At 43.3% G+C, this 25213-nt stretch overlaps 1 protein-coding gene across 3 annotated transcripts in view; it reads left to right on the forward strand.

Annotated features, from left to right (window-relative positions):
• cadm3 (cell adhesion molecule 3) overlaps positions 1-25213 on the forward strand; it is a 127538-nt gene that overhangs the window by 52910 nt on the left and 49415 nt on the right. For all 3 annotated transcript variants that reach the window (XM_014141079.2, XM_014141081.2, XM_014141083.2), the window contains exon 3: positions 13725-13874. In XM_014141079.2, coding sequence (XP_013996554.2) covers positions 13725-13874 — 150 coding nt within the window. The remainder of the gene's footprint in view (positions 1-13724; positions 13875-25213) is intronic.

A 25213-nucleotide genomic window follows, 5' to 3' on the forward strand; every position in this document is an offset into this window, starting at 1 on the left:
GCATGTGCTATGCTACAGGGAATTTCCATATACCAGTCATGAAGGGTAGTGAACAAGTGCACACTTTTGGAGAAAGAAAGGTGCGATTATTAGGATTCAACCCCTGTAGTCTACTCACTGAGGAAAAAAAGAAACGGGCGACTTTCTTCCAGGGTAGGGGGGAAGTGGGAGTTATTACAGCAATACTAAAGGAATTCTTAAAAGCGTGTAATGTTGTTTGCTTGCATTTCCTCTTTCATGTCCCGACCGGAGTTCCGCTACGGAACACTTAGAACACACAGATGTTCTTCAAGAAGTAAAAAAAAAAAAAATCTGTTTCACTGTCGGTGCGAGGAAGTGATATCGCTACACTGTGGATTTAAAACTGTCTACCGCTGACAATTTCTGTTCTAATTAGACTATTTATAAATGCCATATTTACAGAGGTGAGCAGCTTTCTTTGAGGCATGTCTGGTTCTATATTTGTGATACATTCCAAATGGCATCCTAGTCCTTTTATAGTGCACAGTTTTTTTTACTATAAAGGGAAGAGGGTGCCATTTGGTTAGACAGAGCCTCTTCCCCCTCAGGAGGTTGAACAAAAGTTCTACAGCTGTACCATTGAGAGCTTATTGACTGGCTGCATCACTGCCTGATATGGCAATAGCACCGCATTGTATCGCCTGGCTTTACAGATGGTGGTGTGGACAGCCCAGTACATTACTGGGGCCGAGCTCTCTGCCATCCAGGGCATCTGTATCAGGCGGTGTGGTAGGAAGGCCTGGAAAATCATTAAAGAGTCCAACCACCCAAGTCATAGACTATTCTCTCTGCTTCCGTATGGCAGGCGGTACCAGAGCATCAAGTCTGTCACCAACAGGCTCTTGAACAGCTTTTATCCCCAAGCAATAAGACAGATAAATAGCTAACTAAATAGCTACACAGACTATCTGAGTTAACCTTGTATCCTCATTGACCTTTTTTATTTAAATGTTTGTCTCTATGCACACTCACAGGGCTCTACACACACACACACACACACACACACACACACACACACACACACACACACACACACACACACACACACACACACACACACACAACATGCACATACATTTATACTGACTCTGCACACCCATTCACATACACGCTGCTGCTACTCTGTTTATCTTAAATCCTGTTGCCAAGTCACCTTACACCTATACATATCTACCTCCATCACTCCAGTATCCCTGCACATCGTAAATATGGTATTGTAGCTGACCCTGTACATAGTATGCTTACTTACTTATTGTGTTGTTCATATTTCTTTGAGTTTGCAAGAAAGGCATTTCACTGTACTTGCGCATGTGATATTACAGTTTTTCCCAATTGCTAAAACACAATTTTGCAAACTAGGCTGGTTTTATCAAAATACTTAACACAATTCACAAAACCACACACCCAAACTGCAAAATACCTCATATATCCTGCATAATGAAGCACTGCAACCAAAACTACATATAGCATTATCAAAATCAAACGTTTGCACGAAGTGGCACACACTTCATTCATATTACCAGATTTTTGTCTAACCAACTACACACTGTTGGGCATAATGAAAAGCACTCTCATCTTTAGTATCCTTTGCCATAATACTAAAATAGTTTAAATTGTAGGAAATTCTTCAGATGCACAGAAATATTTGCAGATACACACACATGCTGTTGAAACATTTTATTTTTCACCAAACAAGTCAGTGCAACATATCGTATACCTTCCACCGCCATTCCGAAAAGAACTCTTCTATGGGGTTCAGAAATGGTGAGTATGGTGGGAGGTATTGCACGAGAAATGGTGGGTGGTCAGCAAACAACGTGAAAGCTCACGTTGTCCCATACTACAACATACCGGGTTCTTTGATGGTCTGCATCATTCATACGCTCTGGTGGTATGAGAATGTTGTGGAGTCTGTCCAGAAATGTGAGAATATGGGCTGTGTTGTTTGGTCCAAGGTTGGCATGACGGTGGAGGACACCATGCGTATTGGAGATGGCAGCGCACATTGTGATGTTCCCACCACGTTGGCCAGGAACATCTATAATGGCTCTGTGGCTAATGACGTTTCTCCCCCTTCTTCTGGTCTTTGCTAGGTTGAACCCAGCCTCATCTATAAAGATGAACTCATGTGGGATTGCATGAGCATCCATTTCCAGTACTCCCTGAAAACAAAGAACAAAAGCAGTCAATATTGTACTTACATCCACATACGCTCGTCTGACCTCTTTGTTTCTTTGAGAGTTTCTCTCAAACGGCACCTTATAAAGTTGTTTCATTCTGATTTGGTTTCGTTTGAGAATGCGAGCCAATGTGGACAGACTGACTCGTTGAATGTTGTTGAATATGGTGTTGTCTTGGATGATGTGGCTTTGAATTTCTCGTAATCTGATTTCATTATTTTCCAAAACCAAGTTTACAATGGCAGCTTCCTGTACCCCGGTGAACATTTGGCCCCTTCCTCCACCATGGTTGTGTCTCTCAGTCCTTTAGAAAAACAAAAAAACTAAAATATAGGGCTTGGACAATGCAGCTTAACCTCTCTGGGCTAGGTGGGACGCTACCTACTCAACAGCCAGTTGAATCCCGTGGCGCGATATTCAAATACCTCAAAAATGCAAAAACTTCAATTTTTCAAACATATGACTATTTTACACCATTTTAAAGACAAGACTCTCGTTAATCTAACCACACTGTCCGATTTCAAAATGGCTTTACAACGAAAGCAAAACATTAGATTATGTCAGCAGAGTACCCAGCCAGAAATAATCAGACACCCATTTTTCAAGCTAGCATATAATGTCACATAAACCCAAACCACAGCTAAATGCAGCACTAACCTTTGATGATCTTCATCAGATGACAACCCTAGGACATTATGTTATACAATACATGCATGTTTTGTTCAATCAAGTTCATATTTATATCAAAAACCAGCTTTTTACATTAGCATGTGACTAGCATGTGACTAGCATTCACACCGAACACTGCCGGTGAATTTACTAAATTACTCACGATAAACGTTCACAAAAAACATAACAATTATTTTAAGAATTATAGATACAGAACTCCTCTATGCACTCGCTATGTCCGATTTTAAAATAGCTTTTCGGTGAAAGCACATTTTGCAATATTCTCAGTAGATAGCCCGGCATCACAGGGCTAGCTATTTAGACACCCAGCAAGTTTAGCACTCACCAAAGTCAGATTTACTATAAGAAAAATGTTATTACCTTTGCTGTTCTTCGTCAGAATGCACTCCCAGGACTTCTACTTCAATAACAAATGTTGGTTTGGTCCCAAATAATCCATTGTTATATCCAAATAGTGGCGTTTTGTTCGTATGCGTTCAAGACACTATCCGAAAGGGTAAATAAGGGTGACGAGCACGGCGCATTTCGTGACAAAAAAATTCTAAATATTACATTACCGTACTTTCGAAGCATGTCAACCGCTGTTTAAAATCAATTTTTATGCCATTTTTCTCGTAAAAAGCGATAATATTCCGACCGGGAAAGCGTGTATACGTACAAAGAGAGAGAAAATAAAAACATCTCGTGCCCTCGTGCACGAGCCTGAGTCTCAGAGTACTCTGACCGGCCACTATCCAAACGCGATAATGTGTTTCAGCCTGGGGCTGCCTCGATATCATTCAGCTTTTTCCCGGGTTCTGAGAGCCTATGGGAGCCGTAGGAAGTGTCACGTTACAGCAAAGATCCTCAGTCTTCAATAAAAAGAGCCAAGATGAACAACAACTTGTCAGACAGGCCACTTCCTGTTCAGAATCTTCTCAGGTTTTTGCCTGCCATATGAGTTCTGTTATACTCACAGACACCATTCAAACAGTTTTAGAAACTTTAGGGTGTTTTCTATCCAAAGCCAATAATTATATGCATATTCTAGTTAATGGGCAGGAGTAGTAACCAGATTAAATCGGGTACGTTTTTTATCCGGCCGTGTAAATACTGCCCCCTATCCCCAACAGGTTAAAGATATTTCCCCCACAGTAGAGTAAATTCTACAGGAAATTTGTGCAGTTAGTGTATGACAACAGCCATTCATGAAATAAACAGGTGTCACCCAACTGATACACTATGACATGGGGTGTACTACATAGTGTGAAAGAAGTGTTGGTTACATACCTGTACTCCAGTCTAAATGTCCGGATGACACAGGCGACAGTAAAACAGCTCAAGTTGGGCTGCACTCTCTGTCCAGCCTCTCGCATTGTCAGCCCATGGTTGATGACATGATCAACTAAGGTTGCTCTGATTTCATTTGAAAGTTGTTGTCTTCTTTGGCCATGAACTCCTCTACCAGCTCTACCCCTACCTCTCACTCTTCCTCCCCCTCTTATTCTCACCCTCCCTCTTCCTCTTCCTCTCTCTGCAACGGCTTCCATTGTTGTTGTAAAACAAAAGGTGCTCACCTGTGGTCTTTTCATAATGCTTACTTCCTGATTGAAGTGGTAACAATTAACCATTGAGGTGTTTGGCCAGGTGGCACATGTATTGGCCAATTAGCTCATGTAGTGTCATTTTGAATGGCAGTGTTTTGAAATGGCAAACATGTGACTTTATGTCAGATTGTTGTGTCTTATGCAGAGAACCGTGTGCAGTGCATTTAAAAAGTGCCATTTTGAATTGCAAAATGTGTGTAAAGCAGAAAATGTGTTTAGACTTTTGGAGACTTGAGAAGAGGTTTTGCTCTCTGTGTGTCAGTTTAAATAATTGTGCTGTGCATGTCATTTTAGTGTGTTAGCACTAAAAAAACTGTAAAACTTCAAACACAGTATCATTAACTCTGGGGATCCTCCCATTTTCTGGGGCATGTAAAACTCATTTCCTGCATTTCTACACAATCTAATATGACCCATGGCCCTTCTAGCTGTCTCTATTTAGCAGTGGTGTTAAAAGTACCCAATTGTCGTACTTGAGTAAAAGTAAAGATACCTTAATAGAAAATGACTCAAGTAAAAGTGAAAGTGAATACTAATTAAGTAAAAGTCTAAAAGTATTTGGTTTTAAATATACTTAAGTATCGAAAGTAAATGTAATTGCTAAAATACACGAAAATATCAAAAGTAAAAGTATAAATAATTTCAAATTCCTTCTATAAAGCAAACCGGAAGGCATCATTTTCTTGTTTTTAAAATGTATGATAGCCAGGGGGCATGCTCCAACACATCATTTACAAACAAAGCATGTGTTTAGTGAGTGCCAGATCAGGGGCAGTAGGGATCACTACCAGTCAAAAGTCACTACCAGTCAAAGGTTTGGACACACTTACTCATTCCAGGGTTTTCTTTATTTTGACTATTTTCTACATTGTAGAATAATAGTGAAGACATTAAAACTATGAAATAACACATATGGAATCATGTAGTAACCAAAAAGTGTTAAACAAATCAAAATGTATTTTAGATTTGAGATTCTTCGAAGTAGCCACCCTTTCCATTGATGACAGCTTTGCACACGCTTGGCATTCTCTCAACCAGCTTCATGAGTTAGTCACCTGGAATGGATTTCAGTTAACAGGTGTGCCTTATTCAAAGTTAATTTGTGGAATTTCTTTCCTTCTTAATGCGTTCGAGCCAATCAGTTGTGTAGTGACAAGTTAGGGGTGACATACAGAAGATAGCCCTATTTGGTAAAAGACCAAGTCCATATTATGGCAAGAACAGCTGAAATAAGCAAAGAGAAATGACAGTCCATCATTACTTTAAGACATGAAGGTCAGTCAATCCGGAAAATTTCAAAAACTTTGTGCAGTCGCAAAAACCATCAAGCGCTATGATGAAACTGGCTCTCATGAGGACCGCCACAGGAAAGGAAGACCCAGAGTTATGTCGGGGGAATATTCTAATCACGTGAGAGATACTTTGTCATTTCTTCAAACAATCATCTTTATTCAATGTCGATTAATTATTGCAGTAATGAAACCAGTCAACCCAGCAGTCTTGACTGTTGGGCCGAGTAGCCTAACTGATAATGAAAAACAGATCTTATATAGGACCTAAATAATGCTTAGTCAGTCTGGTTCCACTCCTCCCATAAACCACCTTGGTCCATCTCCTGGTTATCTGCACAGGATGTTGTTTTACCCCCAACCTGGCTTGGTTTCCCAGATGCCAGGAAGATGAGACAATGAGGCATTGTTCTAAACTCTTCCAGGCTATCTCTAGCTCGGGTCACACACACCACATCTTGTCTATGAAATGCCTGCTTTAGGTTTTATCACCAAGTCATTGTCAGCTCAAGCTATCTCTAGCAAAACCCATTCACTTGACCATCTCTTTACAGAAACACAGAATTTAACAGAACAGAAATGTCCTACTATTTGTTAAGTATATAATCGTTAACTTGTAATATCAAACAAATCAGGAAAATATGTAATTTTTCTTCACAGTTACCTCTGCTGCAGAGGATAATTTCATTAGAGTTACCAGCCTCAGAAATCGGCAATTAACTGCACCTCAGATTGCACCTCACAGAGTTCAAGTAACAGACACATCTCAACATCAACTGTTCAGAGTTGAATGTGGTAATCAGGCCTTAAGGGTAGAATTGCTGCAAAAAAACACTACTAAAGGACATCAATAAGAAGAAGAGACTTGCTTGGGCCAAGAAACACGAGCAATGGACATTAGACTGGTGGAAATATGTCCTTTGGTCTGATGAGTCCAAATTTGTGATTTTTGGTTCCAACCTCCGTGTCTATGTGAAACGCAGAGTAAGTTAACAGATGATCTCCGCATGTGTGGTTCCCACCGTGAAGCATGGAGGAGGAGGTGTGATGGTCTGGGGGTGCTTTGCTGGTGACACTGTCTGTGATTTATTTAGAATTCAAGGCACACTTAACCAGCATGGCTACCACAGTATTCTGCAGCGATACGTCATCCCATCTGGTTTGCGCTTAGTGGGACTATCATTTGTTTTTCAACAGAACAATGACCCAAAACATACCTCCAGGCTGTGTAATGGCTACTTGACCAAGAAGAGGAATGGAGTGCTGCATCAGATGACCTGGCCTCCACAGTCACCCGACCTCAACTCAATTGAGATGGTTTGGGATGAGTTGGACCGCAGAGTGAAGGAAAAGCAGCCAACAAGTGCTCAGCATATGTGGGGACTCCTTCAAGACTGTTGGGAAAAGCATTCCTCATGAAACTGGTTGAGAGAATGCCAAGAGTGTGCAAAGCTGTCATCAAGGCAAAGGGTGGCTACTTTGAAGAATCTAAAATCTAAAATATATTTTGATTTGTAAGTCTGAATGTTGGAGTGTGTCCCTGGCTATCTGTACATAAAAAAATAAAATGGTGCCATCTGGTTTGCTTAATATAAGGAATTTGAAATTATTTATACTTTTTACTTTTGATACTTAAGTATATTTTAAACCAAATACTTTGACTTTTCCTCAAGTAAAATTTTACTGGGTGACTTTTTACATTTTCTATGAAGTTCTCTTTACTTTTACTCAAGTATGACAACTGGGTACTTTTTCCACCACTGCTGAAGTAGTACTTTCAACTATTTTTACTTAAGTACTCCACTGCTATTTAGAACAACAAAAAGTAAGCAAAAATGCCCACAATTATCAAGCTAGGTATGAGATCATTATTAAATATGTTTAAGTGATTGATAAGACTGAACTAGATCAATGATAATTCAATAATCAATATTGTGTTGCAACTTTAACCAATAGCGTAACAAATTAGCAACTCTTACAAATAAAGTACAAAGACTTAACTTTTGTCTTTGTCTTTATTATTTACTTCAACCAGACCGCCAGCCAGCCTGAGCCGCATGCACGCCCAACCCCTACCAGTCTAGCCAATAACTCAACTCTCTCCCCGACCCCCACCATTCTAGTCAATAACTAAACTCTCTCCCCAACCCCCACCAGTCTAGTCAATAACTAAACTCTCTCCCCAACCCCCACCATTCTAGTCAATAACTCAACTCTCTCCCCAACCCCCACCATTCTAGTCAATAACTCAACTCTCTCCCCGACCCCCACCAGTCTAGTCAATAACTCAACTCTCTCCCCAACCCCCACCAGTCTAGTCAATAACTCAACTCTCTCCCCAACCCCCACCAGTCTAGTCAATAACTATACTCTCTCCCCAACATCTTCCTTCTCATCTTTTTTTTATGTCTCAAGGGAAAGGCTTGGAAAACAAAAGCTTAATAAAAACACACATACACCTACACATTATCACACAGAAACAGTACATTCTCTATATACAGTGGCAAGAAAAAGTATGTGAACCCTTTGGAATTATTTGGATTTCTGCATAAATTGGTCATACAACTGGATCTGATCTTCATCTAAGTCACAACAACAGACAAACACAGTCTGCTTAAACTAATAACACACAAATTATTGTATTTTTCTTGTCTATATTGAATACATAATTTAAACATTCACAGTGTAGGTTGAAAAATGTATGTGAACCCCTAGGCTAATGACTTCTCCAAAAGCTGATTGGAGTCAGGAGTCAGCTAACCTGGAGTACAATCACTGAGACGAGATTAGAGATGTTGGTTAGAGCTGCCCTGCCCTGTATAAAACACTCACAAAATTTGAGTTTGCTATTCACAAGAAGCATTGCCTGGTGTGAACCATGCCTCGAACAAAAGAGATCTCAGAAGACCCAAGATTAAGAATTGTTGACTTGCATAAAGCTGGAAAGGGTTACAAAAGTATCTCTAAAAGCCTTGATGTTCATCAGTCCATGGTAAGACAAATTGTCTATAAATGGAGAAAGTTCAGCACTGTTGCTACTCTCCCTACGAGTGGCCATCCTGCAAAGATGACTGCAAGAGCACAGAGCAGAATGCTCAATGAGGCTAAGAAGAATCCTAGAGTGTCAGCTAAAGACTTACAGAAATCTCTGGAACATGCTAACATCTCTGTTGACGAGTCTACGATACGTAAAACACTAAACAAGAATGGTGTTCATGGGAGGACACCACAGATGAAGCCACTGCTGTCTAAAAAAACATTGCTGCACGTCTGAAGTTCGCAAAAGAGCATCTGGATGTTCTACAGCGCTGCTGGCAAAATATTCTGTGGACAGATTAAACTAAAGTTGAGTTGTTTGGAAGGAACACACAAAACTATGTGTGGAGAAAAAAAGGAACAGCACACCAACATCAAAACCTCATCCCAACTGTAAAGTATGGTGAAGGGAGCATCATGGTTTGGAGCTGCTTTTCTGCCTCAGGGCCTGGAGAGCTTTCTATCATCGACGGAAAAATGAATTCCCAAGTTTATCAATACATTTTGCAGGAGAGTGTAAGGCTATCTGTCCGCCAATTGAAGCTCAATAGAAGTTGGGTGATGCAACAGGACAACAACCCAAAACACAGAAGTAAATCAACAACAGTATGGCTTCAACAGAAGAAAATATGCCTTCTGGTGTGGCCCAGTCAGAGTCCTGACCTCAACCCGATGGAGATGCTGTGGCATGACCTCAAGCAAGCGGTTCACACCAGACATCCCAAGAATATTGCTGAACTGAAACAGTTTTGTAAAGAATGACCTCCTGAATGCAGGTCTGATCCGCAACTACAGAAAACATTTGGTTGAGGTTATTGCTGCCAAAAGAGGGTCAACCAGTTATTAAATCCAAGGGTTCACATACTTTTCCCACCCTGCTCTGTAAATGTTTACACGGTGTGTTCAATAAAGACATAAAATGTATTATTGTTTGTGTGTTATTAGTTTAAGCAGACTGTGTTTGTCTATTGTTGTGACTTAGATGAAGATCAGGTCAAATTTTATGACAACTTTATGCAGAAGTCGAGGTAATTCCAAAGGGTCACATCCTTTTTCTTGCCACTGTAGTTCATATCATAGGCCTATTAGTACAGTAGAGCTATTTTTACTTGCACACAATATAGCTGGGTCACCCCATCCTGCCCCTAGGGGCCCATGGCCCTGCAGCGCCCCAACCCAACACACCCCACTTTGCTTCAGGATCTTGAAACAATGAAACATTCATTATTGGCTTCAGGTATGTTAGGCCAAGGCCAGTGACAACCAACAGTGCAGCAGACCCCTAGGGACCGGACTGAGCAGCCCAGCAGCTAGGGATTGCCTAAATAGATATATCCTCTGATGTGGACATGTTTTAAATACAGACTCCTTTTGTCATACAGCATTCCATATAAGGCATCCAGACCTTATGAAAGTTTCCCAGTGTACCCTTAATCTGGTAATAAATCAAATCTAGTGATGCATAACTTGACATTTCTGCCATCCATTGTAGGAGGATAATGAACCTTCATATTAATGGTAATTCATTTCTTAGCCCCTATAAATAATAGGTTGCACAGTTTCTTCTGATAACAGTCTCCGGTATCAACATTTTCAAGCAAACAAAAACAGGTAGAAGGGAGAATCTGTAGACATGCTGAGATAAAAGAAGATACTCTTTGCCAGAATTCAGCCAGCCTTCACAAGACCATAACATATGCAAATATGTCCCCTTTACACCTCCAGCAGAATAATTTAATTTCCGAGTGCCTGATATTCAGTTTCACTGGCATATAGTACGTTCTATGGATGGTCTTAAACGGCAGTAATTTATGTCAGACTATATGAACATGACTGGGCATTCTAACATACAGTTGGAGTCGGAAGTTTACATACACCTTAGCCAAAAACATTTAAACTCAGTTTTTCACAATTCCTGACATTTAATCCTCGTAAAAATTCCCTGTCTTAGGTCAGTTAGGATCACCACTTTATTTTAAGAAATGTCAGAATAATAGTAGAAAGAATGATTTATTTCAGCTTTTATTTCTTTATCACATTCCCAGTGATTCAGAAGTTTACATACACTCAATTAGTATTTGGAAGCGTTGCCTTTAATAAATTGTTTAACTTGGGTCAAACGTTTCAGGTAGCCTTCCACAAGTTTCTCAGAATAAGTTGGGTGAATTTTGGCTCATTCCTCCTGACAGAACTGGTGTAACTGAGTCAGGTTTGTAGGCCTCCTTGCTCGCACACACTTTTTCAGTTCTTCCCACACATTTTCTATAGGATTGAGGTCAGGACTTAGTGATGGCCACTCCAGTACCTTGACTTTGTTGTCCTTAAGCCATTTTGCCACAACTTTGGAAGTATGCTTGGGGTCATTGTCCATTTGGAAGACCCATTTGCGACCAAGCTTTAACTTCCTGACTGATGTCTTGAGATGTTGCTTCAATATATCCACATAATTTTCCTCCCTCATGATGCCATCTATTTTGTGAAGTGCACCAGTCCCTCCTGCCGCAAAGCACCCCCACAACATGATGCTGCCACCCCCGTGCTTCAAGGTTGGGATGGTGTTCTTCGGCTTGCAAGCCACCCTTTTCCTCCAAACATAACGATGGTCATTATGGCCAAACAATTCTATTTTTGTTTCATCAGACCAGAGGACATTTCTCCAAAAAGTACGATCTTTGTCCCCATGTGCAGTTGCAAACCATAGTCTGGCTTTTTTATGGCGGTTTTTGAGCAGTGGCTTCTTCCTTGCTGAGTGGCCTTTCAGGTTATGTCGATATAGGACTCGTTTTACTGTGGATATAGATACTTTTATACCTGTGTCCTCCAGCATCTTCACAAGGTGCTTTGCTGTTGTTCTGGGATTGATTTGCACTTTTCACACCAAAGTATGTTCATCTCTAGGAGACAGAACGCGTCTCCTTCCTGAGCGGTATAACGCTGCGTGGTCCCATGGTGTTTATACTTATGTACTATTGTTTGTACAGATGAACGTGGTACCTTCAGGCATTTGGAAATTGCTCCCAAGGATGAACCAGACTTGTGGAGGTCTACACTTTTTTTTCTGAGGTCTTGGCTGATTTCTTTTGATTTTCCCATGATGTCAAGCAAAGAGGTACTGAGTTTGAAGGTAGGCCTTGAAATACATCCACAGGTACACATCCAATTGACTCAAATTATGTCAATTAGCCTAACAGAAGCTTCTAAAGCCATGACATCATTTTCTGGAGTTTTCCAAGCTGTTTAAAGGCACAGTCAACTTAGTGTATGTAAACTTCTGACCCACTGGAATTGTGATACAGTGAAATAATCTATCTGTAAACAATTGTTGGAAAAATCACTTGTGTCATGCACAAAGTAGATGTCCTAACCGACTTGCCAAATCTATAGTTTGTTAACAAGAAATTTGTGGAGTGGTTGAAAAACAAGTTTTAATGACTCCAACCTAAGTGTATGTTAACTTCCGACTTCAACTGTATCTCTATCTTCATCAATAGCGTCTCCCAGGTCTTCCTAACATTTTTGTTTGACATATTTTATGTCATTGGGAAAAGCCTCTATCAACCCTTGATACGGTGTGGAAATCAAATTTAGAGATTTGTCAGACTGCCTTAAAATAGTTTCAATCTCTGAAAAGAAGGGAAATAGCTTGGGAAACTGATTAATTAATACATTTACATTGCTATACTGACTAATAAAAAAACATATATTTAATGGTTTGGCCTCTGGTTTCATTGTTTGATTCAGGTGTAGTGTGACTGAGGCAAAAATAATTGCTAACTTTAGCCACGTTTTGGTTAGCTCTAGCTAAGGGTACAATGGTACGTCATCAAAATTACTTCTGTTGAAACGGGACAAAACAAAGGCTACAAACATTTCCATACACACAACAGCTGTTAGATACTGCGACCTGACAGATAGCTAGCTAGAGGCTAGCTAGAGCTGAACTGGCTGTGGTAGCTACTAGCTAGCTAGCTGCTAGTAGTTCATTCACTTCAGTGGAGATGGGATGAAACGTTAGCTAACGTAACATGTCAGTTATACTACTAGCTTAGCACTAGGAATAAATAAAACAAAATCTGTCAAACAGCTGTTATCTTGCCAGCTAGATCAGTCAATTTAAGAGTAGACAGTTTCTGCTCTGCTTGCTTTTAGAACTCAGAGAAAAAGCGCAACACAGACAGCAGCTGCCTCTGTTCATCTCTCTCGTGCTGGTCCTATATGCCAGCCTTTCAGAAGCTTTGCCTTCACACTGTCTGTCCCTGTGAGGTCATAAATCCACCCGCCTGAAACCAGAAAACAGCCTACCCGACCACTCTGAGGCGTCCGCATGATCCTGAACCACACTGGTGCCACGTTTTGTATCTCAGTACAATGATAAAACTGTGGGGGGGGGGGTGACAAAAATGCAATTTCACAAAGTGTGTGTGGGGGGGTTCATGCCACCCGTCCCCATCCCAAGTGAACGTTGCTCCCATACTCCTCATCACGCCTCTCCTTCAGTGACTATGTCCCAAATGGCACCCTATTCTCTACATAATGCACAACGTACACCCTATGAGCCCTGGTCAAAGCAGGGCACTCTATAGGGACAAGGGGTTCCATTTGGGAGGCAACCAGTGAAAGTACCTCGCAGGATGTGTGTCTGGCTCGTCCGGCTAGTTATAGACTCATCAGTCTTACATAGAAAGCCTCATGGCTACTGCTGCGCCATTTATCATCCTATCTGTTTTCCCTCTCTATGGTTGTGTCTCCAAAATGTCACCTTATTCCCTATTTAGTGCACTACCTTAAACCAGGGCCAACAATACACCCTACCTGTCCAGAGCCATTTGGGATACAACCTACCTGTCCAGGGCTCTGACAGTAACTGAAATGACCACCTCTATCTGACCTCTTTGTTTCCCTCTCTTCTCTGTGTTGCCTAGACGATGACCCCTTGCAGCCGGTGACCCAGGACGAGACGGTGTCTGTGGGCGGCACGGTAACCCTGACCTGCCGGGTGGCAGCGAGTGACAACTCCTCCCTGCAGTGGTCCAACACGGCCCAGCAGACCTTGTACTTTGGAGAGAAGAGAGGTGAGGGAGGGAGGGAGAGAGAGAGAGAGGTTTGTGTGTGTGTTTGAGAGAAAGAGGGAGGAAGAGGAGTGTGATAGATCGTGAGAGACAGGAAAGGGGAAAAGAGAGTGTGTTAAAAAGAAAGAGAGAGAGAGAGACAGAGAGACAGAGTTTAAGAGTAGGGTTGTGACGGTCATGGAATTTTGGATGACTGTAATTGGTCAGAGAAATGACTGCAGTCTCCGTAAATACCCGTTAGAATAGATAAAAAATGCAAACTAACTGTTGTGGCTGTCTACTACCCTCTGAGAGGATCTGGTCTCAACCAGCCACAGTGCTGAACCAGATCCTGACCCATCACACTGACTCTCAGACAACAGTCTAGCCCCATCACACTGACTCTCAGACAACAGTCTAGCCCCATCACACTGACTCTCAGACAACAGTCTAGCCCCATCACACTGACTCTAAGACAACAGTCTAGCCCCATCACACTGACTCTCAGACAACAGTCTAGCCCCATCACACTGACTCTCAGACAACAGTCTAGCCCCATCACACTGACTCTCAGACAACAGTCTAGCCACATTACACTGACTCTCAGACAACAGTCTAGCCTCATCACACTGACTCTCAGACAACAGTCTAGCCCCATCACACTGACACTCAGACAACAGTCTAGCCCCATCACACTGACTCTCAGACAACAGTCTAGCCCCATCACACTGACTCTCAGACAACAGACTAGCCCCATCACACTGACTCTGAGACAACAGTCTAGCCCCATCACACTGACTCTCAGATAACAGTCTAGCCCCATCACACTGACTCTCAGACAACAGTCTAGCCCCATCACACTGACTCTGAGACAACAGTCTAGCCCCATCACACTGACTCTGAGACAACAGTCTAGCCCCATCACACTGACTCTCAGACAACAGTCTAGCCCCATCACACTGACGCTCAGACAACAGTCTAGAGCCCCATCACACTGACTCTCAGACAACAGTCTAGCCCCATCACACTGACTCTCAGACAACAGTCTAGCCCCATCACACTGACTCTCAGACAACAGACTAGCCCCATCACACTGACTCTGAGACAACAGTCTAGCCCCATCACACTGACTCTAAGACAACAGTCTAGCCCCATCACACTGACTCTCAGACAACAGTCTAGCCCCATCACACTGACTCTCAGACAACAGTCTAGCCCCATCACACTGACTCTCAGACAACAGTCTAGCCACATTACACTGACTCTCAGACAACAGTCTAGCCCCATCACACTGACTCTCAGACAACAGTCTAGCCCCATCACACTGACACTCAGACAACAGTCTAGCCCCATCACACTGACTCTCAGACAACAGTCTAGCCCCATCACACTGACTCTCAGACAACAGACTAGCCCCATCACACTGACTCTGAGACAACAGTCTAGCCCCATCACACTCACTCTCAGATAACAGTCTAGCCCCATCACACTGACTCTGAGACAACAGTCTAGCCCCATCACACTGACTCTGAGACAACAGTCTAGCCCCATCACACTGACGCTCAGACAACAGTCTAGAGCCCCATCACACTGACTCTCAGACAACAGTCTAGCCCCATCACACTGACTCTCAGACAACAGTCTAGCCCCATTCCACTGACTCTCAGACAACAGTCTAGCCCCATCACACTGACTCTGAGACAACAGTCTAGCCCCATCACACTGACTCTGAGACAACAGTCTAGCCCCATCACACTGACTCTGAGACAACAGTCTAGCCCCATCACACTGAATCTGAGACAACAGTCTAGCCCATCACACTGACTCTCAGACAACAGTCTAGCCCCATCACACTGACTCTCAGACAACAGTCTAGCCCCATCACACTGACTCTCAGACAACAGTCTAGCCCCATCCCACTGACTCTGAGACAACAGTCTAGCCCCATCACACTGACTCTCAGACAACAGTCTAGCCCCATCACACTGACTCTCAGAAAACAGTCTAGCCCCATCACACTGACTCTCAGACAACAGTCTAGCCCCATCCCACTGACTCTCAGACAACAGTCTAGCCCCATCACACTGACTCTGAGACAACAGTCTAGCCCCATCACACTGACTCTGAGACAACAGTCTAGCCCCATCACACTGACTCTGAGACAACAGTCTAGCCCCATCACACTGACTCTGAGACAACAGTCTAGCCCCATCACACTGACTCTCAGACAACAGTCTAGCCCCATCACACTGACTCTCAGACAACAGTCTAGCCCCATCTCACTGACTCTCAGACAACAGTCTAGCCCCATCACACTGACTCTCAGACAACAGTCTACCCCATCACACTGACTCTCAGATAACAGTCTAGCCCCATCACACTGACTCTCAGACAACAGTCTAGCCCCATCACACTGACTCTGAGACAACAGTCTAGCCCCATCACACTGACTCTGAGACAACAGTCTAGCCCCATCACACTGACTCTGAGACAACAGTCTAGCCCCATCACACTGACTCTCAGACAACAGTCTAGCCCCATCACACTGACTCTCAGACAACAGTCTAGCCCCATCACACTGACTCTCAGACAACAGTCTAGCCCCATCACACTGACTCTCAGACAACAGTCTAGCCCCATCACACTGACTCTCAGACAACAGTCTAGCCCCATCACACTGACTCTCAGACAACAGTCTAGCCCCATCACACTGACTCTCAGACAACAGTCTAGCCCCATCACACTGACTTTCAGACAACAGTCTAGCCCCATCCCACTGACTCTCAGACAACAGTCTAGCCCCATCACACTGACTTTGAGACAACAGTCTAGCCCCATCACACTGACTCTGAGACAACAGTCTAGCCCCATCACACTGACTCTGAGACAACAGTCTAGCCCCATCACACTGACTCTGAGACAACAGTCAGGCCCCATCACACTGACTCTCAGACAACAGTCTAGCCCCATCACACTGACTCTCAGACAACAGTCTAGCCCCATCACACTGACTCTCAGACAACAGTCTAGCCCCATCACACTGACTCTCAGACAACAGTCTAGCCCCATCCCACTGACTCTTGGACAACAGTCTAGCCCCATCACACTGACTCTGAGACAACAGTCTAGCCCCATCACACTGACTCAGACAACAGTCTAGCCCCATCACACTGACTCTGAGACAACAGTCTAGCCCCATCACACTGACTCTGAGACAACAGTCTAGCCCCATCACACTGACTCTGACACAACAGTCTAGCCCCATCACACTGACTCTCAGACAACAGTCTAGCCCCATCACACTGACTCTCAGACAACAGTCTAGCCCCATCACACTGACTCTCAGACAACAGTCTAGCCCCATCACACTGACTCTGAGACAACAGTCTAGCCCCATCACACTGACTCTGAGACAACAGTCTAGCCCCATCACACTGACTCTGAGACAACAGTCTAGCCCCATCACACTGACTCTGAGACAACAGTCTAGCCCCATCACACTGACTCTGAGACAACAGTCTAGCCCCATCACACTGACTCTCAGACAACAGTCTAGCCCCATCACACTGACTCTCAGACAACAGTCTAGCCCCATCACACTGACTCTCAGACAACAGTCTAGCCTCATCACACTGACTCTCAGACAACAGTCTAGCTCCATCACACTGACTCTGAGACAACAGTCTAGCCCCATCACACTGACTCTGAGACAACAGTCTAGCCCCATCACACTGACTCTGAGACAACAGTCTAGCCCCATCACACTGACTCTGAGACAACAGTCTAGCCCCATCACACTGACTCTGAGACAACAGTCTAGCCCCATCACACTGACTCTCAGACAACAGTCTAGCCCCATCACACTGACTCTCAGACAACAGTCTAGCCCCATCACACTGACTCTCAGACAACAGTCTAGCCCCATCACTCTGACTCTCAGACAACAGTCTAGCCCCATCACACTGACACTCAGACAACAGTCTACCCCATCACACTGACTCTCAGACAACAGTCTAGCCCCATCACACTGACTCTCAGACAACAGACTAGCCCCATCACACTGACTCTGAGACAACAGTCTAGCCCCATCACACTGACTCTCAGACAACAGTCTAGCCCCATCACACTGACTCTCAGACAACAGTCTAGCCCCATCACACTGACTCTGAGACAACAGTCTAGCCCCATCACACTGACTCTCAGACAACAGTCTAGCCCCATCACACTGACTCTCAGACAACAGTCTAGCCCCATCACACTGACGCTCAGACAACAGTCTAGAGCCCCATCACACTGACTCTCAGACAACAGTCTAGCCCCATCACACTGACTCTCAGACAACAGTCTAGCCCCATCCCACTGACTCTCAGACAACAGTCTAGCCCCATCACACTGACTCTGAGACAACAGTCTAGCCCCATCACACTGACTCTGAGACAACAGTCTAGCCCCATCACACTGACTCTGAGACAACAGTCTAGCCCCATCACACTGACTCTCAGACAACAGTCTAGCCCCATCACACTGACTCTCAGACAACAGTCTAGCCCCATCACACTGACTCTCAGACAACAGTCTAGCCCCCTCACACTGACTCTGAGACAACAGTCTAGCCCCATCACACTGACTCTCAGACAACAGTCTAGCCTCATCACACTGACTCTCAGACAACAGTCTAGCCCCATCACACTGACTCTCAGACAACAGTCTAGCCCCATCCCACTGACTCTCAGACAACAGTCTAGCCCCATCACACTGACTCTCAGACAACAGTCTAGCCCCATCTCACTGACTCTCAGACAACAGTCTAGCCCCATCACACTGACTCTCAGACAACAGTCTAGCCCCATCACACTGACTCTGAGACAACAGTCTAGCCCCATCACACTGACTCTGAGACAACAGTCTAGCCCCATCACACTGACTCTGAGACAACAGTCTAGCCCCATCACACTGACTCTGAGACAACAGTCTAGCCCCATCACACTGACTCTCAGACAACAGTCTAGCCCCATCACACTGACTCTGAGACAACAGTCTAGCCCCATCACACTGACTCTGAGACAACAGTCAGGCCCCATCACACTGACTCTCAGACAACAGTCTAGCCCCATCACACTGACTCTGAGACAACAGTCTAGCCCCATCACACTGACTCTCAGACAACAGTCTAGCCCCATCACACTGACTCTCAGACAACAGTCTAGCCCCATCACACTGACTCTCAGACAACAGTCTCGCCCCATCACACTGACTCTCAGACAACAGTCTAGCCCCATCACACTGACTCTCAGACAACAGTCTAGCCCCATCACACTGACTCTCAGACAACAGTCTAGCCCCATCACACTGACTCTCAGACAACAGTCTAGCCCCATCACACTGACTCTCAGACAACAGTCTAGCCCCATCACACTGACTCTGAGACAACAGTAGCCCCATCACACTGACTCTCAGACAACAGTCTAGCCCCATCACACTGACTCTCAGACAACAGTCTAGCCCCATCACACTGACTCTCAGACAACAGTCTAGCCCCATCACACTGACTCTCAGACAACAGACTAGCCCCATCACACCTACTCTGAGACAACAGTCTAGCCCCATCACACTGACTCTCAGACAACAGTCTAGCCCCATCACACTGACACTCAGACAACAGTCTAGCCCCATCACACTGACTCTCAGACAACAGTCTAGCCCCATCACACTGACTCTGAGACAACAGTCTAGCCCCATCACACTGACTCTGAGACAACAGTCAGGCCCCATCACACTGACTCTCAGACAACAGTCTAGCCCCATCACACTGACTCTGAGACAACAGTCTAGCCCCATCACACTGACTCTCAGACAACAGTCTAGCCCCATCACACTGACTCTCAGACAACAGTCTAGCCCCATCACACTGACTCTCAGACAACAGTCTCGCCCCATCACACTGACTCTCAGACAACAGTCTAGCCCCATCACACTGACTCTCAGGCAACAGTCTAGCCCCATCACACTGACTCTCAGACAACAGTCTAGCCCCATCACACTGACTCTCAGACAACAGTCTAGCCCCATCACACTGACTCTCAGACAACAGTCTAGCCCCATCACACTGACTCTGAGACAACAGTAGCCCCATCACACTGACTCTCAGACAACAGTCTAGCCCCATCACACTGACTCTCAGACAACAGTCTAGCCCCATCACACTGACTCTCAGACAACAGTCTAGCCCCATCACACTGACTCTCAGACAACAGACTAGCCCCATCACACCTACTCTGAGACAACAGTCTAGCCCCATCACACTGACTCTCAGACAACAGTCTAGCCCCATCACACTGACACTCAGACAACAGTCTAGCCCCATCACACTGACTCTCAGACAACAGTCTAGCCCCATCACACTGACTCTGAGACAACAGTCTAGCCCCATCACACTGACTCTGAGACAACAGTCAGGCCCCATCACACTGACTCTCAGACAACAGTCTAGCCCCATCACACTGACTCTGAGACAACAGTCTAGCCCCATCACACTGACTCTCAGACAACAGTCTAGCCCCATCACACTGACTCTCAGACAACAGTCTAGCCCCATCACACTGACTCTCAGACAACAGTCTCGCCCCATCACACTGACTCTCAGACAACAGTCTAGCCCCATCACACTGACTCTCAGGCAACAGTCTAGCCCCATCACACTGACTCTCAGACAACAGTCTAGCCCCATCACACTGACTCTCAGACAACAGTCTAGCCCCATCACACTGACTCTCAGACAACAGTCTAGCCCCATCACACTGACTCTGAGACAACAGTAGCCCCATCACACTGACTCTCAGACAACAGTCTAGCCCCATCACACTGACTCTCAGACAACAGTCTAGCCCCATCACACTGACTCTCAGACAACAGTCTAGCCCCATCACACTGACTCTCAGACAACAGACTAGCCCCATCACACCTACTCTGAGACAACAGTCTAGCCCCATCACACTGACTCTCAGACAACAGTCTAGCCCCATCACACTGACACTCAGACAACAGTCTAGCCCCATCACACTGACACTCAGACAACAGACTAGCCCCATCACACTGACTCTGAGACAACAGTCTAGCCCCATCACACTGACTCTCAGACAACAGACTAGCCCCATCACACTGACACTCAGACAACAGCTAGTCCCATCACACTGACTCTCAGACAACAGACTAGCCCCATCACACTGACTCTCAGACAACAGTCTAGCCCCATCACATACACATACACACACACACACACACACACACACACACACACACACACACACACACACACACACACAAACATAAATAAAATAGCATACAATGGGTGTAGACTTTACCGTGAAATGCTTACAAGCCTTTCCCAACGTAGGGTAAATAAATAAATAGTAATAGAAATGGAATAAAATACACAAGAATGGAGCTATATACAGGAAGTAGCAGATCACTGTGGAGCTATATACAGGAAATACCAGATCAATGTGGAGCTATATACAGGAAATACCAGATCAATGTGGAGCTATATACAGGAAGTACCAAATCACTGTGGAGCTATATACAGGAAGTAGAAAATCAATGTGGAGCTATATACAGGAAGTACCAGATCACTGTGGAGCTATATACAGGAAGTACCAGATCAATGTGGAGCTATATACAGGAAGTACCAGATCAATGTGGAGCTATATACAGGAAGTACCAGATCACTGTGAAGCTATATACAGGAAGTACCAGATCAATGTGGAGCTATATACAGGAAGTACCAGATCAATGTGGAGCTATATACAGGAAGTACCAGATCAATGTGGAGCTATATACAGGAAGTACCAGATCAATGTGGAGCTATATTCAGGAAGTACCAGATCAATGTGGAACTATATACAGGAAGTACCATATCACTGTGGAGCTATATACAGGATGTACCAGATCAATGTGGAGCTATATACAGGAAGTACCAGATCACTGTGGAGCTATATACAGGAAGTACCAGATCAATGTGGAGCTATATGTATGGAAGTAACAGTGTCAGATCAATGTGGAGCTTTTTACAGGAAGTACCAGATCAATGTGGAACTATATACAGGAAGTACCAGATCACTGTGGAGCTATATACACGAAGTACCAGTACCAGATCACTGTGGAGCCATATACAGGAAGTACCATATCACTGTGGAGCTTTATACAGGAAGTACCAGATCACTGTGGAGCTATATACAGGAAGTACCAGATCAATGTGGAGCTATATACAGGAAGTACCAGATCAATGTGGAGCTATATACAGAAAGTACCAGATGACTGTGGAACTATATACAGGAAGTACCAGATCAATGTGGAGCTATATACAGGAAGTACCAGTACCAGATCAATGTGGAGCTATATACAGGAAATACCAGATGACTGTGGAGCTATATACAGGAAGTATCAGATCACTGTGGAGCTTTATCCAGGAAGTACCAGATCCTAAAAGTATTTGGTTTTAAATATACTTATGTATCAAAAGTAAATGTAATTGCAAAAATATACCTAAGTATCAAAGACCACTGTATATAACCCACCTGAACAAGGACCCGAATTGATATCCATAATGCTTAACCTACTTATCACGGAGGCAAAAACGGCCGACAGTAATGGGAGGAGACCTCAACCTTATCATGAATTCTACGTTAGATTGTCAACGCAACATAAATCACAAGGCAGAGAAGGCTGCAGTGATACTAAGAAGGGCAGACGTAGAGGTGTGTCTGATAGATGTTTGGAGAGCTTTACACCCCAAAGAAAATTACTTTACATACTACTCTACAGCACTACTCAAGATTAGACTATTTCTTCATGTTTAAAACGGATGTAGCCAAAGTCATCAACTGCCACATTAGAGCAATGGCAATATCATGCTAAATATGAAAATAAATATGGGACTAGAGAAAAGCTCCACAGTTTGGAGATTAAATAATTAACATCTACATTACATTCTATTTAAGAATAGAAAAAGGGCAACACTTAAAAAAAGATCTGGAAATGAATGATTTTGGAGAGGTCTCCCCTATAATGGTATGGGAATGGGCCAAGGAAGTGCTTCAAGGTGAGATAATAGCATATGCTTCTTAAAAAATAAAGGAGAAAGAAACATTAGAACTACAAAAGACCTTGATCAGGCTTCAAAGTAAACATATAAGTAATGGAAACCTACTGATATAAAAATGCCTAGATCAAATTAAGTCGGACAGTACAATAAAGGCCAACATACCAGGAATTAAAGATAACTCAGAAATCCTTACTAAAAGAACCGAAATAGCTAATGAATTTGCCAAATGTTACCAATAAACTCTATATTCCAGAGGTACAAGAATCTAACATAGAATAAATAAAAAATACATAGAACATTTTTTATACCTGAAGTGACAGATTAACAAAATGCAAAGTTAATTAAACCAATAACTGAAGAAAAACTGATGGTTACCATTCAAAAAACAAAAAAATTACAAATGTTCGGTAGCAATAGATACACTAATGAATTCTATAAGGAATTCAAACAAGACATAATACCTTTCTTCTGTAAAGCCCTCAACTGGGCTCTCAACAACAGAGAGTACCACCAACCTAGAGCTCCTCTATTGTTCATTTTAATTCAGCAGAATGTGCATTGTATCGACCAATATCGTTGCTGAATGGCGGTTAAAAATAGCTTACATCAATTATTGGAAATAGATTAAGTAATATAATCCCTGATATCATAAACTCTGACCAAACAGACTTTTGAGCTATAATGTCAGGCAAACGTTTAATGTAATGGAACACGCTCTCAATAAAAAACATAAACTGCCGATGCTAACCTTAGATGCAGAGAAAGCCTTTGGAAGGGTTTTATGGCCTTTCATCTTCGAAATGTAACAATTTTTACTTTTGTGAAGCTATCTTGAACTGGCTGTAAATTATGCTTAAAACGCCAAATGTCAGAGTAAGGGTAAATGGAACACTATCACGCTCTTTTGACCTCCGAAGGGGTCAAGACAGGGTGATCCTTTGTCACCTTCAATCTTCATTTTATATATGGAACCATTAGCTGAAAATATAAGAAATAACCCGAAAATTCAAGGTCTACAGATCAATCAGGAAGAACACAAATTAGCAATGTACGCAGACAATGTGATTCTCTACTAAACAAACATACCTCAGTTAGTTCCCACTATTATGGATGAAGTAAAACAATCCAGTGTCATGTCTGGGTACAGACTAAATACAGGGAAATCAGAAGCTATGACGGTAGGCCAATCAATATCCCAAGACATCAAAGCTAAGTTTGAACTTAAACGGGATCAAAATAAATTGAAATATTTTGGGATTACTATCCCCCAAGATCTAACAAAACTACATCAGTATAACTTTGGAACATTGGAAAACCAGCTTTTACTGGACCTACAAAGATGGAAATTAGTACCTTTAACAATAACAGGAAGAATTAAAACTATTAAAATGAATGTCCTCCCAAGATTTGTATTCCTTTTCCGGAATCTACCAATAACTTTTTCCTCCCCAAATAAAGCCAGTGTCAAATCTTACAACAATCAAAGAACATAAACAAGCAGGGGAGCTAGCATTACCAAACCTTATTGATTATTACATAGCCGCCAATTAAAATAATTTATTGTAAGGATGAATCCAGCATTAACAGCTAAATGGAGACAGATGGAAATCCAACAAGTGGAAAAACCAAAAAGTTAAACTATATTTATGAAGACAATCAATACACACATTAGGAAAATAGAAAATACATGTATAAATTACACCAATGATCTGGACAAAGATCACCAAAACACAACGTATCCAAACAGACCTGATCTAATTGTAATGGACGGTGACTTTAAGCCAAGTATTATTGGTGATGATGGTCTGAAAAGGACTGAGCAGGTATCATCAGAGATTCACAGACAAGGGGATAGATACATTTGAGAATCTATCAAAAAAGTACAACCTCCAGAACTCTCAGTTTTACAATTATTTACAAGTAAGAAGCTACTGTATATTACTAAAGCAGGGGGACCTAATAAAACACTTAATGAGATACATCACTCTGATAGAGCTCTAGAGTTCCTCTGTGGGGATGGGAGAAACTTCCAGAAGGACAACCATCTCTTCAGCACTACACCAATCAGGCCTTTATGTTAGAGTGGCCAGACGGAAGCCACTCCTCAGTAAAAGGCACATGACAGCCTGCTTGGTGTTTGCCAAAAGGCACCTAAAGACTCAGACCATGAGAAACAAGATTCTCTGGTCTGATGAAACCATGGTTGAACTCTTTGGCCTGAATGCCAAGAGTCACGTCTCGAGGAAACCTGGCACCATCCCTA

The sequence above is a fragment of the Salmo salar genome, chromosome ssa14, assembly GCF_905237065.1.
Source record: "Salmo salar chromosome ssa14, Ssal_v3.1, whole genome shotgun sequence".
Lineage (NCBI taxonomy): Eukaryota > Metazoa > Chordata > Actinopteri > Salmoniformes > Salmonidae > Salmo > Salmo salar.